An 18,454-nucleotide genomic window follows, 5' to 3' on the forward strand; every position below is an offset into this window, starting at 1 on the left:
TCACCACAAATTTAATTGATGCTGGGTACCTACAATGTTTCTATGTAAAAAATAAATATTAGGGCAAATCTTTAGGAATAACAAAAATGGTTTTTTCATCCGTTTTCTGTATATAATAAATCATATTTTCCTGTTTTGTGCACACAATTGCAAACAGATAACAGTGCTATTGAAAACCATGAGCAAGGAAAGTTTGCATACGACTCTCAGGCATTAGTTTGAAAACATGCATACCTGCGTTTTGCATCAATTTCAGCCCGATAGATCAATTCTAAATAATCAAGAAAGTGAATTGTCTAAAGACATGACTTTTAGTCGTGTGCCAAAGTGAGGATTGCAGCCAGTTTGCCCAGGCATATTACCCACTAGAGCTATGGTTCTTTGCTATGGAAATACCTCTGGCGAGCTGTGTCTTTTGAGCCTGGAACAGTAGTTGCATAAGATCCAGTAAGACAGTTATGTACATACTGACCAATAGTTTGTTTACCTTTTCAGACATTTGGTGGTAAAAACTTGAAGCAAATTGGAGTCATCCTGCAGAAATCACTGCTCATGTTAATTCTCATTTGTTTCCCCTGCTGGGCTATCTTCATCAACACGGAGAAACTTCTGCTGCTAATTAGGCAAGATCCCAAAGTGTCCAGGTGAGTATTTTACTTTGACATTTATTGTGTAGTAAACCCTCTCTCGGACGATGATGCCGGTGATGTGTCAGCGTACTTTACAGGACTTTGAAACAAAACATGCTTACGTGGAGAATGCAGCATAAGAGGTGTTGGGGAGATGTGCACACTTGCCGAGCGTGCACAATCGGGGTCTCATTAGTTACACAGCGCCTGAAGTCCAAATAGTCTGGTGTTGGTTAGTACACATATTTCACGAGCCAGCTCCTAGCAAACCCAAAGACAGTTAAAGGCAGCGTGAAACAGAACGTCTCTGGCAAGCAGTCTCGACCAGGCATGGTGGGCTTTGGGTGTTCAAAGTGACACTTGTGAAAGCTAGGAGGGCTCAACCTATATAAGGTTAGCCTCAACTATTTATCTAAATTATTTTCTTAATTGAATTGGTATAAATGACTCAAGTCTACAGTTGCGCTGCACTTTTCCAATGCATTTTTTCGTAACAGCTTAAAGATCAGATTAGATTCTGAGTGAAATTTCTTTCTAATGCAATAAGCATTAAGCAACGTACCTTCCTCATTAATCGGGGGCTCTGGTCTGTGTGGTTGCAGTTGAACTTCCAGCTGCTTTTCAAATGTGTGAAAGTGGCATCCTTCTCCGCCTCTCTGGATGAAACCTGTGCCACACGCTGGTCCATGCACTCCATCTCACGTGTAATGTTTCTTTCTTCTGTAGCCTTCTGTTCTTCTACTCCTTCCTGAGGGCACATTCACCCGCTTCCTTCTAGTGAGCCATCCCATTGAGCTCTGCTGCCTCCTTCCTTTCTTATTTTGTTTCGCTGTCATGTCAGCACCTTATCTTTGAGCCCACCAGTCTATCTTTCTCCCTACCTGTGTGGCATTGATTAAGCCTGCACCAATTTCCTGTTGTCCATATGGACCTGCGGCAAAATAGACCATGTCGGCAGGTACAGTGCTGCTGTAGCAGAAGCGGTTCAAGCTCTGTTTTACCCAGAACATCTGGCATCAGACTCGACTGATCCATTGCATGTGGAAGGTACTAGCAGAGTCCTCTGAAGTTTCTGAGATTTCAGACACCCGTGGTGGAAGTATGAAACATTGTGATAGGAGAAGATGAAGGTATGTGTCCACACTAGAAATAGAAGTCGCCTCTGAATCCAAATCTGCATATGGTTGCGGATCCAGTGACTGAGTTTAAGGGTGGATCAGTGAAGGCAGTAATGGTGTCCTTTAAAGCTGAGTCAACAACATCTGTGATGTCTGCTGGAAACATGGCACTAAGGTGCAGATAGTGACTGCGGTGCAGGCATTGCAGGTGGCTGCACAGACATATTACGCTGGCATCAGCTGTGCAGCTGTAAAAGAGTCATGGGGAGACATACAGAGCATGGCCTCACCTGCGTCTGCCCCTGATGTCTTGTCACTCACCCCATCAACCTCTGGTCATCTCTTCCCCCCTCTACCTAAAAACGGGATCTGGCACCCTATCAACCTCCCAGGTCACACACAGCATTACCCTCAACTCCCTCTCTCAAACAATAGAATAATGCATGGGATCCATCCGCCCAACCATCGCCACCACCTTCTGCATTTACCACATGTCCAATAAAAAAAAAATGTCCTGCTATCCGGGCGAGGTGGAGAAACAGAGGAGAAACACCTTGTTATCAGATTTTTTATTGCAATTATAAACAGGCCCTGTGTCTGCTGTTTGTCTCACACCATAAATAAAAAGGAGTTACAGAAATCAGATAAATTTGGTCTAACCAGTTGAACTGTGACCTATTTTTCAATGTGTGGATAATATGAATAAAGAAACATTACAGTATGTTCACCTTCGTGACTTTTACAACACAGGAATTCCTTTCAGAGCTGAAGATAATTCTGCATTACCCTTCAAAGAACATCAGCTCTTCCAAAATGTTTTCTTTTGATATAAGTTGAGTTATGTTGTTTTATTTTCCATTACAGGTTAGCAGGTGACTATGTACTAATCTCTGTTCCAGTCCTGCTGGTAAGTTTGTCTTAAACACTATGCTTGCTGTTTAGTGATATACTAGAGTTCAATTAGACTTAGGTGAAATAAGTACTAGAAAGTGTGCAACTGAGGTGGTATGGTGTGAAAAATAACGGTGGATTGGGATGCAGCCTGAGCAATTATTTGTGGCTGAGATTAATTTAAGCATTTCATCCATCACTTTTGTATAGACTGGTAAAATAGCTCTTGGGTTGCCTGTGTTCCAGTTTAGGGAGAACCCTGCCTGGCAGTTAGGGCTGGACTGTTCCTATTGGTGCAGGGTCAAGACTAAATTACGATTGGCTCGGTCCAAACTGAGGTGGCATGGAGTGCAAATAAGGGTGGACTGGGAGGTGGCCCCAATTAAAGAACTGTGGCTGAGATTAAAATTCCACCCATCACTTTTTGCAAACTTCAATCATCTCATTGAAGCTACCCAGAAAACATTTTGTAGTCTGTTTTACACCCACTTCAAGATTTGTGGGTTATCACCCACTCACATCCTATTGACTTGAGGTTAAAGACATCATTTACCACTGGTGAATTGGGGACATGGGCTTGTGGGTAAAAGGAGTGGACGTGACTCTCCTAAACTGAGCTCTGCACCGAGTCCAATAGCATGATTATACTGCTTGGCAACCACTTCTACCGTCAAGGAAATATAGACTTCGTGACTGAATACCTGCTGCCTCAAATTGTGCGTCCTTCGACAAGGGGAGGCAACGCCAGAAAACAGGCGGCAGACTGGGAGAGGAATAACTGCCATCTTACACTCAGTATAAATGTAGGGGAAGACCCAATAAACCCTTGAGGGCTTGGGTAACAAATTGGAAAGGTCAGAGTGCCAACAAGGCATTTTGTTTCAGACAAACTATCTAATTATATAATTCAAAGAAAGTTAATTAACAGGTGTATTTGAAAGTTGACACCAATCTACGATATCAATCGTCTCATTCAATCATATAATGTAAAGAGCAAAACACACGGGAAGTCTTTTTTTGTGAGATAAACACAAAATGTTTTTATGTATAAATCAAGTTAAAAGGAGTACATGAAAACCGTTGGTTGAGCAATAGATCATGAACAAAGGGTCAAATCATATCCACATTTCATGAAAAAAACATCTATTCCAATACATTAAACAGAGATATATCTCATTCTTGAGAAGATAATCAACTGTGTATAACCAATATTGTGAAAATAGATGACGGAGTCGACGTTTCGGTCTTGGGTGGCATCAGTCCATCAGACCATCTTCAGGACAGTAATTATTGCACATAAAAGACCCCTATGTAAAAATAATACAATCAGTTACAATAATGTCAACATAATTGTGCTTTCAGCATTTAGTATACATCTAAATTAGACAACCCGTGTGAAAGGAATGGTCCTATTGTTTTTTTCTTTTTAATCTTTTAGCCCTGCATTACAATTACTTGTCTACAGGCTGCTTGTCATTTATTACAGAAGAGACAATTATTTACAAAATAAAGCAAACATTTGGTATAACAATAAGAAAAACATGCTTACTTCAACAGTTATAGATCTCGCACAGTACTTTTTATACGACACTTATTCTAGTATGGTACGTGCGTTTCTTGCTGTTGCTGCAAACAAAACAAATACACAGCAAGTGGTAAAATTAGTCCCTTATATCTCATTGGTAGTTGTTTACTTTCTAAAGGGATTATCCAAAATTAAAGTCATGCCTACCAGATTTTCTTTGTATTTTGTGACAGCAAGACCATATAGAGGGGAGAATCCTTCCTCACTTGTTTTCAGAGACTGCATAACAAGGCGAAGATACAAAGACATTGATATGTGGCTTATATATAGGATATCTCAAAGTAAGCCATCTTATCTAAATATCTACAGCGTTAGCAGTCAGAAGATGCAGAACAATTGCTGTATGTAGTGTTACCAAAGTGCAATTGGTATAGTCCTATCACATTTCAGTAATTAAACTTACTGCTGGTGATGACTTGGATTGTGTTATCGTTTGTAGTCAATTGGTAACAGCACAAACGATCATTTTAAAGAGACCAAGCTAGAGCCACATCTTATTTGAACTTGTTGTGGGACTCATGTCGTATTAGTGCCCGTAAAACTGATGCATCACTACAATGCTTCTAGTCACTTAGTATAATTCATACCAAAACACAACCTTAGTTGTTTTAATATTTTAAAGGGCTAAAGGTGAACCAATTTCATGCAGGATCTTAAATTTAATGATTCTGTGGAGAACACGAACCCGTTTTAAATGGAAACGTCGCGTTCTCAAAGGGCTGACACAGATGGCGGCCATCTTTGAATGTTTAACTGCAGTTAAAACATCTCATTTGGTGCATAATGAACTCCTATTGCATGTCTAAAAAACATGAACTGCCCAATAAAATTATTCAGTCTTTAACAGGTCTATACCAAAGGATATCTCCAAAATATGTTAAAATCGGTGTACCGAGCAAAACAAGGATTAATCCTAATGGAAAGGACTGTACTAACAACTTTTCCTACTTACATGTCTTAGTCCGAAATGGAAGCCCACAGGTCTATTCGGGAAGAAACAGCCTAACATGACTGAAGATTGTTCGACGTTTATAAAGCATAAACCAAGGGGGCGGAGGCTTTCCTAATTGAAACCGGAAGCACCTCGGGTTAGAAACTCGGTGTAACTTGGCGGCCATCTTTAACTGCTTAGTTTCGTATGATTACTGATACGTTCAATCGAAGTGTAGTCGCATGAGGGCCTTTTAGAAATATTTCCTAACATAACTAAAAGTCGTTAGGAACACATCGTATAACTATTCAATGTGATAAGGCGGACAGTCCCATTGTCTCACTTAATTTGGCTAATAGTACGTGCGATCAAGATGTTAATTGTAGGGGGGTCTCGTTAAAATATTTTAAGACTCCCAGTTGGTTTAGTTTCATCTCGGAAGATATTCAGAAGTTAAATAATGAAGTTCTGGTTATTTGATATACCAAAAATCCAATATCGAGCTTGATGTTGTTTCATTTGATGGTGTTTACTTTTAACAAGATTTTTAGGTGATCCGTAGCGACTAATGGAATTTCAACCATGTCAATGTTAAAAAGTCATATCTTTTGTGTTAATGGATAACAGTATACCAACATCGAATTTGCAATAAGGTTGACAATACAACTTTGCAAACAATAATATCTTTCATGAACATTACCCACAATAGAATATTGAGTATAATCATGGCCAAATCTTTAGTACATGGAGATCAAGATGTAAACTTCAACCATACATACAAATTATACATATAATGAAGGTAATGCCTTTTTGTTTACATGAAACACTATCTATCGATCCAATGTCTACAATAAAGTGTTACAACTAATACTGGTCAGACAGTGTTAATCTCAGCAAGTGTAATATAATTTCAGATGAGGTGATAATCAGATATTATGGAATGTATCCGCATCTGTTGACATTGGACCTTCCATCATAGAAAGACATGATGTAAACATGCACCTAGTCAATCTTATGTCAAGCATGCTAAAGTATGCCATTCTGTGGCAGAGTTTAAGCCCTGCCTAATGTTGTCAGTGCGACAAATCCAGCGATTTTCTTTGATTGTGAGTGTGCGATCAACATTGGACTGTCTGATATTAGGTTTAACTACTTCGACAACCCACCATAGCATGTCTTATCAGTTTGTTTTGTTCTGATGTAATTATCTACAAGTGGTGCATTTTCAACCTTACATCTGATTCTTGACTGGTGTTGCAAGATACGTTGTTTGACCATTTGGGTAGTTTTACCTATATATTTCAAGCCACACGGGCATTGAATACAGTAGACGACATTTCTGGTGTTACAATTTGAGAAAGACTACTACCTACATTAGGGACACTACAGCAGTGATCAATGTGGTTGAAAATCACCCTTTTGACCCTTCCTGTGAAATCCTGGTCTCTATGGACATAGAGAGTTTATACACGAACATTCCACAAACAGAAGTACTAGAGATTGTAGAAAATCTACTCAATAATAGACCTAGACCACATGCGGTCCCAACGGAATTTATTATTGAATGTATAAGGCTCTCGCTCTGTGAGAATTTTTTCCTCTATGAAAAATCCTTTTTCCAATAACTGAAGGGACTCGCAATGGGGGCAGTTTATGCCCCAGATATTGCGAACATCTATGTATCAGATTTTGAGACGAAATATGTCTACAATACAACGAATCCATTCGCAGCCAACATCACATGTTGGCTAAGATACATAGACGACGTATTCCTCATTTGGAAGGGGACCCAGGAACTTCTTACTGAATTCCACAACTGGATCAACTCGAGGAATCCCAATTTGAAATTTACACTTGATTCCGATAATCAACAGATGAATTTTCTAGATATTTCAATAAGAGTAGGGATAGAGAAAACACTATACACTACTTTATTTACTAAACCTACAGCACGAAACACTCTTCTGAAATACGAAAGCCACCATCCACAGTCACTCAAATATGGACTCCCTTTCGGACAATTTCTCCGTCTTCTGCGGAACTGTTCCAGAAGGGAAGACTATTTCTTAGAAGCCAGAAAACTCAAAGAAAAATTACATTTGCGTGGTTACCCTAACAAACTACTTAAAAAGTCACTCAAAAAGGCATGGTACAACGACCGTGATGCTCTTCTAGAAGTAAAACACAAAACTAACGAACCAGAGTTAGTATGTGTAACAACCTTTGGGACAGCTACCAACATGATTAAAAAAATCATAAAAAAACATTGGACACTTTTGGCTTCACTTCCAGAATTAGCCAAAGAACCATTGTTTTCTTTCAAAAGAGGCACGAACTTAAAAGATCGGTTAGTTCATGCCTACAAAATGCCAGACCACAATATAATTGACAATATGAGACAGCTCATACCTGTGATTGGTCATTTTAAATGCAGTAACTGCACAGCGTGTTCAAGTACCGCCAATATGAAATCTTTCGAACTTAATGGAGAGAATTTCATCATGAAATCTTTCTCAAATTGTAACACCAGAAATGTCGTCTACTGTATTCAATGCCCATGTGGCTTGAAATATATAGGTAAAACTACCCAAATGGTCAAACAACGTATCTTGCAACACCAGTCAAGAATCAGATGTAAGGTTGAAAATGCCCCACTTGTAGATCATTACATCAGAACAAAACACACTGATAAAGACATGCTATGGTGGGTTGTCGAAGTAGTTAAACCTAATATCAGACAGTCCAATGTTGATCGCACACTCACAATCAAAGAAAATCGCTGGATTTGTCGCACTGACAACATTAGGCAGGGCTTAAACTCTGCCACAGAATGGCATACTTTAGCATGCTTGACATAAGATTGACTAGGTGCATGTTTACATCATGTCTTTCTATAATGGAAGGTCCAATGTCAACAGATGCGGATACATTCTTTAATATCTGATTATCACCTCATCTGAAATTATATTACACTTGCTGAGATTAACACTGTCTGACCAGTATTAGTTGTAACACTTGACTGTAGACATTGGATCGATAGATAGTGTTTCATGTAAACAAAAAGGCATTACCTTCATTATATGTATAATTTGTATGTATGGTTGAAGTTTACATCTTGATCTCCATGTACTAAAGATTTGGCCATGATTATACTCAATATTCTATTGTGGGTAATGTTCATGAAAGATATAATTGTTTGCAAAATTGTATTGTCAACCTTATTGCAAATTCGATGTTGGTATACTGTTATCCATTAACACAAAAGATATGACTTTTTAACATTGACATGGTTGAAATTCCATTAATCGCTACGGATCACCTAAAAATCGTGTTAAAAGTAAACACCATCAAATGAAACAACATCAAGCTCGATATTGGATTTTTGGTATATCAAATAACCAGAACTTCATTATTTAACTTCTGAATATCTTCCGAGATGAAACTAAACCAACGGGGAGTCTTAAAATATTTTAACGAGACCCCCCTACAATTAACATCTTGATCGCACGTACTATTAGCCAAATTAAGTGAGACAATGGGACTGTCCGCCTTATCACATTGAATAGTTATACGATGTGTTCCTAACGACTTTTAGTTATGTTAGGAAATATTTCTAAAAGGCCCTCATGTGATCTACACTTCGATTGAACGTATCAGTAATCATACGAAACTAAGCAGTTAAAGATGGCCGCCAAGCTACACCGAGTTTCTAACCCGAGGTGCTTCCGGTTTCAATTAAGAAAGCCTCCGCCCCCTTGGTTTATGCTTTATAAACGTCGAACAATCTTCAGTCATGTTAGGCTGTTTCTTCCCGAATAGACCTGTGCGCTTCCATTTCGGACTAAGACATGTAAGTAGGAAAAGTCGTTAGTACAGTCCTTTCCATTAGGATTAATCCGTGTTTTGCTCGGTACACCGATTTTAACATATTTTGGAGATATCCTTTGGTTTAGACCTGTTAAAGACTGAATAATTTTATTGGGCAGATCATGTTTTTTAGACATGCAATAGGACAATAGGAGTTCATTATGCACCAAATGAGATGTTTTAACTGCAGTTAAACATTCAAAGATGGCCGCCATCTGTGTCAGCCCTTTGAGAACGCGACGTTTCCATTTAAAACGGGTTCGTGTTCTCCACAGAATCATTAAATTTAAGATCCTGCATGAAATTGGTTCACCTTTAGCCCTTTAAAATATTAAAACAACTAAGGTTGTGTTTTGGCATGAATTATACTAAGTGACTAGAAGCATTGTAGTGATGCATCAGTTTTACGGGCACTAATACGACATGAGTCCCACAACAAGTTCAAATAAGATGTGGCTCTAGCTTGGTCTCTTTAAAATGATCGTTTGTGCTGTTACCAAGTGACTACAAACGATAACACAATCCAAGTCATCACCAGCAGTAAGTTTAATTACTGAAATGTGATAGGACTATACCAATTGCACTTTGGTAACACTACATACAGCAATTGTTCTGCATCTTCTGACTGCTAACGCTGTAGATATTTAGATAAGATGGCTTACTTTGAGATATCCTATATATAATCCACATATCAATGTCTTTGTATCTTCGCCTTGTTATGCAGTCTCTGAAAACAAGTGAGGAAGGATTCTCCCCTCTATATGGTCTTGCTGTCACAAAATACAAAGAAAATCTGGTAGGCATGACTTTAATTTTGGATAATCCCTTTAGAAAGTAAACAACTACCAATGAGATATAAGGGACTAATTTTACCACTTGCTGTGTATTTGTTTTGTTTGCAGCAACAGCAAGAAACGCACGTACCATACTAGAATAAGTGTTGTATAAAAAGTACTGTGCGAGATCTATAACTGTTGAAGTAAGCATGTTTTTCTTATTGTTATACCAAATGTTTGCTTTATTTTGTAAATAATTGTCTCTTCTGTAATAAATGACAAGCAGCCTGTAGACAAGTAATTGTAATGCAGGGCTAAAAGATTAAAAAGAAAAAAACAATAGGAGCATTCCTTTCACACGGGTTGTCTAATTTAGATGTATATTAAATGCTGAAAGCACAATTATGTTTACATTATTGTAACTGATTGTATTATGTTTACATAGGGGTCTTTTATGTGCAATAATCCTGTCCTGAAGATGGTCCGATGGACTTATGCCACCCAAGACCGAAACGTCGACTCCGTCATCTATTTTCACAATATTGGTTATACACAGTTGATTATCTTCTCAAGAATGAGATATATCTCTGTTTAATGTATTGGAATAGATGTTTTTTTCATGAAATGTGGATATGATTTTACCCTTTGTTCATGATCTATTGCTCAACCAACGGTTTTCATGTACTCCTTTTAACTTGATTTATACATAAAAACATTTTGTGTTTATCTCACAAAAAAAGACTTCCCGTGTGTTTTGCTCTTTACATTATATGATTGAATGAGACAATTGATATCGTAGATTGGTGTCAACTTTCAAATACACCTGTTAATTAACTTTCTTTGAATTATATAATTAGATAGTTTGTCTATAACAAAATCCCTTGTTGGCACTCTGACCTTTCCATCTTACACTCAGAGCCTGAAAGAGAGATTGGTGTGAGGCGGATCTCTACTTGCACGTTTTAATTCTTTAATGTCTGGGTGATGAACACACTTGCGAAAAAGTCAACCAGTGTTTCTTCTCTTTCCAGGCCACTATACATTTCCATATTGAGTGCACCACTTGGAGGCAGCTTTGGGGCACTGTCCCTGTTATCAGTGGCAGTCCAGCTGCACAAATTGCTTCTTTCTGATGCTCCCGTCAAGCTTGTCATGCTGATGAGTTTTGGCCTGGCCGGGGAGCTGAAAGTGGCATTAGTGGCCAGAGCTACATAATGATCAACAGATATTCAGTGGGGAACCTTCAACCCTTCTGGTTCTGGCTTCTAGTAAATTACATTAGCAACACTGATTCAGGTGTCCTCCAGAGATTCATGTATAGTCAAACGACCTTGCCCTTTAAGGAAATCCCAATAATGTTTTCAGTGGATCTATGTGAATATGGTGATCGCACAACACACTATATTAATGGGGCAAATTTGCAGGCTGTTCCACAGTTGGGAGACTTGGAGAGAAATGTAATGCTCACTATGAGACGCAAGAGTCATTCTGGGACTGGCAGACACTAAACATTATGGGCCTGATCGTCCAACCAAAGGTACCTCAATGCAAGACTTATGAATCACAACAGAGGATATTGAAAGAGCAAAGAAGGATGTACTGCATCAATGAAGATAATTAGCACGCGCAAAGAGTTGGCTGAACGAGGCACAGAATCTGACAACCAGGTCCCTGGACTCTATTTGGTGCTAACACAAATGGGTCCTGATTCACAAAGACCAATTACACTTTTTAGGAATTTACACTTTTAAGTAAGTTTACTACTTATGGCAATTCGGAAAATCCAAGTGTAAGTTACAACTAAAAAAACAGAAGTAAGTTCAGTATCACGCGTGACCGGCCACTAATACTGCAACACCCTCTCATAGAAAATAATGGAGGTAGAGAAATAAAAAGAGACCCGATAGGAAATAATGTTACATTAATGTAACAATTTTTTATTAACAGATAATTACATTGATTTTAAATAATGTTATACATCACTTTGATTAATTATAAATGCATATTGAAAATATTTGGGTCTTACACAAACTGCATATGCTGAGTGTAAACTTCCATAGGCATTCTACAATCATGAACCAAAACTAAAAATTCCCCAATCTCCAACACCCCGTAAAAAACATAATCTTTGTTATAGGACTTCTTAGATGCTTTCCAACTGTGAGTACTCATCCCACTCTGCTTCAAATCAGTAGCAAAGGGGTGGGGGGTGACTATCGTGTAAAGGAAGGTGCGGTGTCAAGGAACAAAAACCAAAACGTTTTTTTTTTGTGTGTAAAAGATAGGAAGTGCCTCATGAAAGCAACAATCAAGTTTGTTGGGTACTGCTACCAACTGGCTCATGTTATCATCATTGACAATTTCCTATTCAAACAGGAAAAACTACCTGGCCTGAATGTGCCTATGACATGTACATGTAGTGTAATTGCTCAAGCTTAATTTCTACACCATTGTAGTCCTGCAATGGACTTCTAACAAGAAGAGAGTGTATCCCTTACTCTCTAAGCTATACACTACAAATGAGTCCTCGCGCCATAAATCAACTTTTTAATGTACACCCCCTGGGCTCATGATGAAACATGAAGTCACATGCTAGTGGGGTGTCTGTGAGTGGTTGCCTGGAAAATGTACTTGCTGCGCTGCATGAAGTTCTTTGTGGATATCTGACCCCTCCCCCCCCCCCCACCTGTTGCCTAAAGGAATTGACCGAAATAAACATCAGGTAGGTCACACAGTATAAGAACCAAGAACTCCCTCTTACTGAAAACCCCAAAATGTAAAACGTCCCAATCACTACATCAGATGCAGCTAACCTATTGAACTCTTGCCCACTCCACATAAGAACTCAACCTTTCCTTTGTTTTTCAGAAAGCTTCTAAAGGCTCACCTTTTCTGCCTCTCTGTCAACTAAGATGAACCTCAAAATGATTTGTAAACGTGTCTCTGCTCAGTGGTCCACCTTTCTTGTTTGAATGGCCCCATGTTCTGGTTATACTCTATACAGAGTATTAATATCATTGGGGCAGATGTGCTGTAGGAAACTGTGCTGATAAACAGATGCAAACAGCAGCGGGATATATTCCATAAATATTTTGGCAGACATCTCGTAGAAAAGAGTTAACTAAATGTTCAGCGAAAAGCCTGATTTTAAAGGATTAAGTTCACAGAAAAATATTACATATAAACCATTGTCAGTACGTAAGTAAGTTGCTCCGTGAGTTTAATTGAAATGCACCTGCATAGTTCTATGTATAGATTTTATACATTGGAACATGATGATTAGTTTTTCTTGCAAAATTCTTGAAGTAGCATTCCTAAAAATGTCATTCAGCTGCATTGTTACATTTGGACAGTCATTTAAATTTCGTCTTCATAAAGTCACTTATAGTAGCCATAGAGAGGGCACGAAATTACATTTGTAGCGCATAGAGGTGGACATGAGCATTGTTCGCAATGACTAACGTAGGGACCCAGTGCCTAGACATTGTATTTCTTGTTCTAATTCTGATTCTAAAAAATTGTGTTCAGTGTTTTTCCACATCAATCCAATCTGGTATTCTGGAATTTATTACTTGTGATTCATGTACCCTCACCTGAAGAAGTCATTCTCAAAATCACGCTGGTGCACAAAAACAACAGGACACCAGATATACATTCAGAAAATGAAAATCAATATTATTCAAATGAAAATCATGGTACCAAAATACGATTGGTAATACATTTCGAACATCATTCTGCATAACGTTTATACACTTCAGTATGACAATGCAAAATGTAGCCTAGCCTATGACTGATTTAAAGGTAGAAATGTTATCTTATTTGTCTGTTCGTGACATCAAAACCAATATTACATTTAGTTAACAGTTTTTCATTTATGCTGAAGTAAGCTTTATGCCAAAAGCTTGTTTAACTATTTTTAATGTTACTATCATCCACCGATTCAAAGAACTACTTTTCCATCTCAGTAGTTTCACATGAGATGAAATGTGAAATTTAAATGCAAATTGTAATCTTGTTTAAATTTACTTTAGTTAGAAAACACCCAGTTGAGTAAAAATTCTCCTGTGAAGTGCTCACGTTATAACCTGCTCCTCCATTTCATTTTCTGGCAAACCTGAGATGTGTCATGGTGCAGAAGGCGGGTCTTACAAGTCTCCAGTCCAGTTCCGTACATGACTCTGATGTGTCACTCTCTAGTAGACTGCTGAACGCCCTTATGATTAGGGTTGCACGCAAAGTCGAATATCATGTTCCGTGGATGACTACTATCTCATTTCCCGTGCTATATGACTAATGCTTGGTGATAGCCGATTCTATTAGTGAGTGGAGCTGTTTTTAACATGAAGCTCGCTGCGGGGATTTCCTCCTGACTACCCCTGGTAAATCCATGTTGCAGGCCATGACTGGACCCCTTCATTCGCCTTCAGTATCTGTTGCATATGAATGCTTGGATATGAGTGAGGTGGGAAACACTAAGGGGTATATTTACAAGAACGTGTGCTAAACATCACCAAAAAACGCAACTTTACACATCGCAGCCTATAGCGGGAAAATAACTCAGTGTCAACGTGGAATTCACAACAAGGCGGTACCATGCGATAGTCTGCCGAAACCGCGTCCAGTGTCCGCGATACAACCACCTCGACGGAGATAAAAACACAAATCACAACACAAAAAACGTGCATTGAGCCCATTTATGATGAGGAAAGCAGGGATAAGCACCACCAGGCCCGCGATACACATGGCAGCTGGGTATAAACACAACTAAAGCTGGAAAAAGAAAGACAAACTTGGACAAGGTGAATGCAGCCTGAGAGCAGAGGAGGATAATGGAAGAAAGCCAGAACATCCGTAATGATGTGAAACGCACAAACTAGCAGAAACATGCCAACAACAAGAAGGCAGCAATGCACACCAGAGGTGGGAGTCCAGCGCTACACCAGGAGCTGGATGACATGGAGGAAATGGTGTCCACCACATCAGTCTGGAGATGGTGGCAGGACTCGGGGACCGGAAACTGCCCAAAACCACAGACACAACAGCAACAGGGAGAGGAACCAGAAGGGACTGGGGGGACAGGGAAGATGGGCACATTGTCACACATGCACAATTAAGCACAGCACAACTGCAGACAAACCATGCCCCAGAGTAACAACACCAACCAAGAGCACAAGTCACACAACCTGGCAATATCACACCACTGAACAAGCACAGAAGAGAAAACTACACTGCCTGAAAGGGAGAAGGGTGAGTCAAATCAGAGCTGAAGGGACATCACACACACAATGCAGCACACACACATAGGAAGCAGAGCACCCCAACATCAAACACAATGTGGTACAAACACCAACATTTGCACAACCAAACACAGGACACAAGTGCACCCGCCTGTGGCCGGTAAATGGCCATACGCATCAGACAAAGCACGAAACAGGGACATGATAATGCACAAGTACAAACCCAAAGTCCTAATGGGGTAGCAATGCACGTATGGCTAGGATCCAGAGTCCGTGGCACACATATTGGCATACAAATCAAGACACAACACAGTTGGAGACAAGTGAAAGTGCGGAAACTTTATCGACAAGTGCATGGCAGTACGGCCAAGAGAAGGGCCACGATATGTAGAACAATGCAGCAGCATGTCTGAATGAGGAACGTAGGAAAGCGCCCATGTGCACCACAGGGGAGTCCATCACCAACACAAGTCAGTGCCAACCCACGTTGGTTGCTGGCGCCTGGATCGTGAGTCTAGGCCAATGCTGCCATGTCCACTGTCATCTTGGGACATGTGACCAGATTCCCAACATGCAACCAGGCGCCGGGACACGTGCAATGGGTCACATCCAGTTGTGGCTGCAGGTACCTTGTCACTCGACAATGAACGCGAATGCAGCAGCGTAGGCCAGCATCTCAAATGAGCAATTGTTTTCTACCACATCCGACATGTCGTCGATGTAATCCATCAGCTGACCCGGACAGATGTGCCGACTCCAACAACTGGACCCAATGTGCAGCAAAGCCCAATCGGGTAGTGGCTTAATGTGCTCACTGCAAAAGACGACTCGTGCAATCTCCCAAGTCCAGTATCCAGCCTGCATGCCAAACATCCATGCATGCCATAAACGGGCATCACGTGACACTCCTGGTCGTGGGCCAACAGGAACGCACACACACGTCGTAATTCAGGTCAGCAACCGTTACGGTGGAGAGGCAGACATCCATGGACCACTCGAATATGCACGAGCGACAATGCAACACAGGCTGAAAGAAGGTGACGTCCGCAAGGCGGAAGCTCAGCCGGTAACTGATCCGCAGCACTGCCAACGGCAGTGCCCCCAGTACATGCAGCAGTTGTGCACGGTACAGCTTCACGCGACTGGAGTCGAGCATGTGTCCGGGATTGTCTGCCATTGCGTCAGTGGCTCTGCTTGAAGCGGCACTGGCTTGCCCTGTGCCAGTCCTATGGATGAAATGGCACAGCTCGTTGACCTGAGCAGTCTCTGTGTGCAACCGGTGCAGGCCTGGGGTGGGGTGGAGTACATGTGAAGGCCATTTCACGCATGCCAACTATGACCAAGGACTTCTGCGTGTGGGATGTGTACATGTTGGTCTCACGTCGGGCAGTGCGTAGTGTGGGAGTTGCAAGCAAATGCTATCATATCTGTCAGGGGGTGCTGGCCCACAAGCAAGTTCCTGCTCGGAGCTGTAGATGTGCTACTGCCTGATAGTTCAAACAAATGACCTTTCATCCCTACAGTAGCTTCACCATCTGCATGCATAAATTAGATGTACAGAGGCCAGTCGTGGGCGTGGTGGGATGTCTGCGACCCTGAGAATCTTGGATGATATGCCCAGCACGTATCACATGAGCGGCCTCACTGTGTGTTACATTGCCAAACAGCTGCTCCTCCCTCCCACCCTTGTGTGCGCTGTGCGGTAGCATCACGTGCACTTCTACGGCACACCATTGTAATGCCTGTCCACGCATGTCCAGCGGCATGCCAACAACACTGTGACGATGGCCTTTGAAGGTGTGCGGTCACTTGAGTATAGGCCAAACGTCTGAACAGGTCAGACATAGGTGTACAGCCCATGGCTGGCTGTGATCACGCTGTGAATGAGGCCAGGCAAGTGACTCATGCATCCGCAGAACTGATACACATAACACTTGGCATGCATGTGCCAAGACCCCGAGCGGTCCTGCGCTCCTACATGTTCCCGTATGTGCATGCCCACCCTCCTGGTGCTTGCTACATTGCAACATCGACTACTGTGGCCTTGGTGGTGACAACACCCCAACACAGAGACACACTTACCTCACTTCCTGCCCAAGGCCAGGTCCGAGCCACGCCCTGCTCCCCCTGCTGAATCAGCACACCCCTGCGCTGACCTGACGTATGCCAGACCAGCACACGCCGCTTGTGCATGCAGTGGGGTGCATGCGGGGCTACATGTCCAGGGTCACTGCCAACGCTGAGGTGACATGGTAACGTCCGCTGAAGACAGCACACTGTGATGTTACAGGACCGTGCCCATCATGCTGACACAATGACCACACGGACACACTTGCTCAGATGATGTGAAGGGCTATGGGCACGTGCGCACGGCCACATTTATTAGCAGGCACACATACCGAGTGACACCTGTGTTGGATGTGTGTGGGGAGTGTGCACACCAGCTGGAAAGGGCTGCCTGGTGCAGTCAGAAATCGACAACAGTGTAAATCGTAAAGGACACAACCATTCAACCATAAAGCCCCATGAGTTAGTGGCCCCGGATGCCCAGCGTCCTGCACGGGCCTACCGCGATGGGCCACTGACTTGTGGGGCGCTGGGGCAGGGTCACGAGTGCAGAGCAGGTTTCCGTAGATGACAAAGGGGCTTGTCGCGGAGTATCTCAGTGGACAGTGGAAGGTGTACCCCCAGGGAATGATGCAGAGGGCAGGACCATGCTGAAACAGTCACTATGGTGAAGATGAATGGAACAGACACATGTCGGACACCAAGACTGGGCCAGCCAGATGAAGATGCAGAAAACCACCAGGCCATGGACTCAGATGCCACCAAGGTCCAACCAGATGGTGCCCATGACTCATTGCGCACAGAGTTAGTGGCACTAGTGCTGTTAGGGGATGCCGCCTGTGATGAGGCGTGTCCAAAGGTGTGGACTCCTCCACATCTTACCCAAGACACAGTTCCACATGTGTGACCTACTGGATCGCAGTGTAGGCCTGAGGCAGCGGGCAGAACGGGCAATTCAGCGAGTGTCACCAGCTCCGGTTGGATGGCCCCAAAGGCCTGCATAGTTCAATGGTACCACGGGACGGGGACATGCAGTGAACAGGGTTGATGGCACCAGGTCAGTTGTCGATAGTGTCGGATCACTTCCGTGACTCTAATCCGGCTTTCATCTGGACTGAGCCGCATCTTTCTCTTACTCCTCTCACTGGTGTGAACTCTGCCATTCATGATTCGCGAGTATGTGCTGGATGTGGGACCTATTGGTCTGCAGGGTAGACCTGAGCCCTCATCCAGGAGTCGCCGGCTTGCGTTGAACAGGGTTAGTGGCACCACATGTCGCCGGCTTGCATTGAACAGGGTTAGTGGCATCACGTGTCGCCGGCTTGCATTGAACAGGGTTAGTGGCACCACGTT

At 41.9% G+C, this 18,454-nt stretch overlaps 1 protein-coding gene across 4 annotated transcripts in view; it reads left to right on the forward strand.

Moving 5' to 3' along the window:
* LOC146858422 (multidrug and toxin extrusion protein 2-like) overlaps positions 1-18,454 on the forward strand; it is a 541,481-nt gene that overhangs the window by 376,208 nt on the left and 146,819 nt on the right. For all 4 annotated transcript variants that reach the window (XM_085649339.1, XM_085649341.1, XM_085649340.1 and 1 more), the window contains exons 4-5: positions 496-644; positions 2,612-2,654. In XM_085649339.1, the coding sequence (XP_085505465.1) occupies positions 496-644; positions 2,612-2,654 (192 nt within the window). The remainder of the gene's footprint in view (positions 1-495; positions 645-2,611; positions 2,655-18,454) is intronic.

The sequence above is a fragment of the Triturus cristatus genome, chromosome 3_2, assembly GCF_964204655.1.
Source record: "Triturus cristatus chromosome 3_2, aTriCri1.1, whole genome shotgun sequence".
Classification (NCBI taxonomy): domain Eukaryota; kingdom Metazoa; phylum Chordata; class Amphibia; order Caudata; family Salamandridae; genus Triturus; species Triturus cristatus.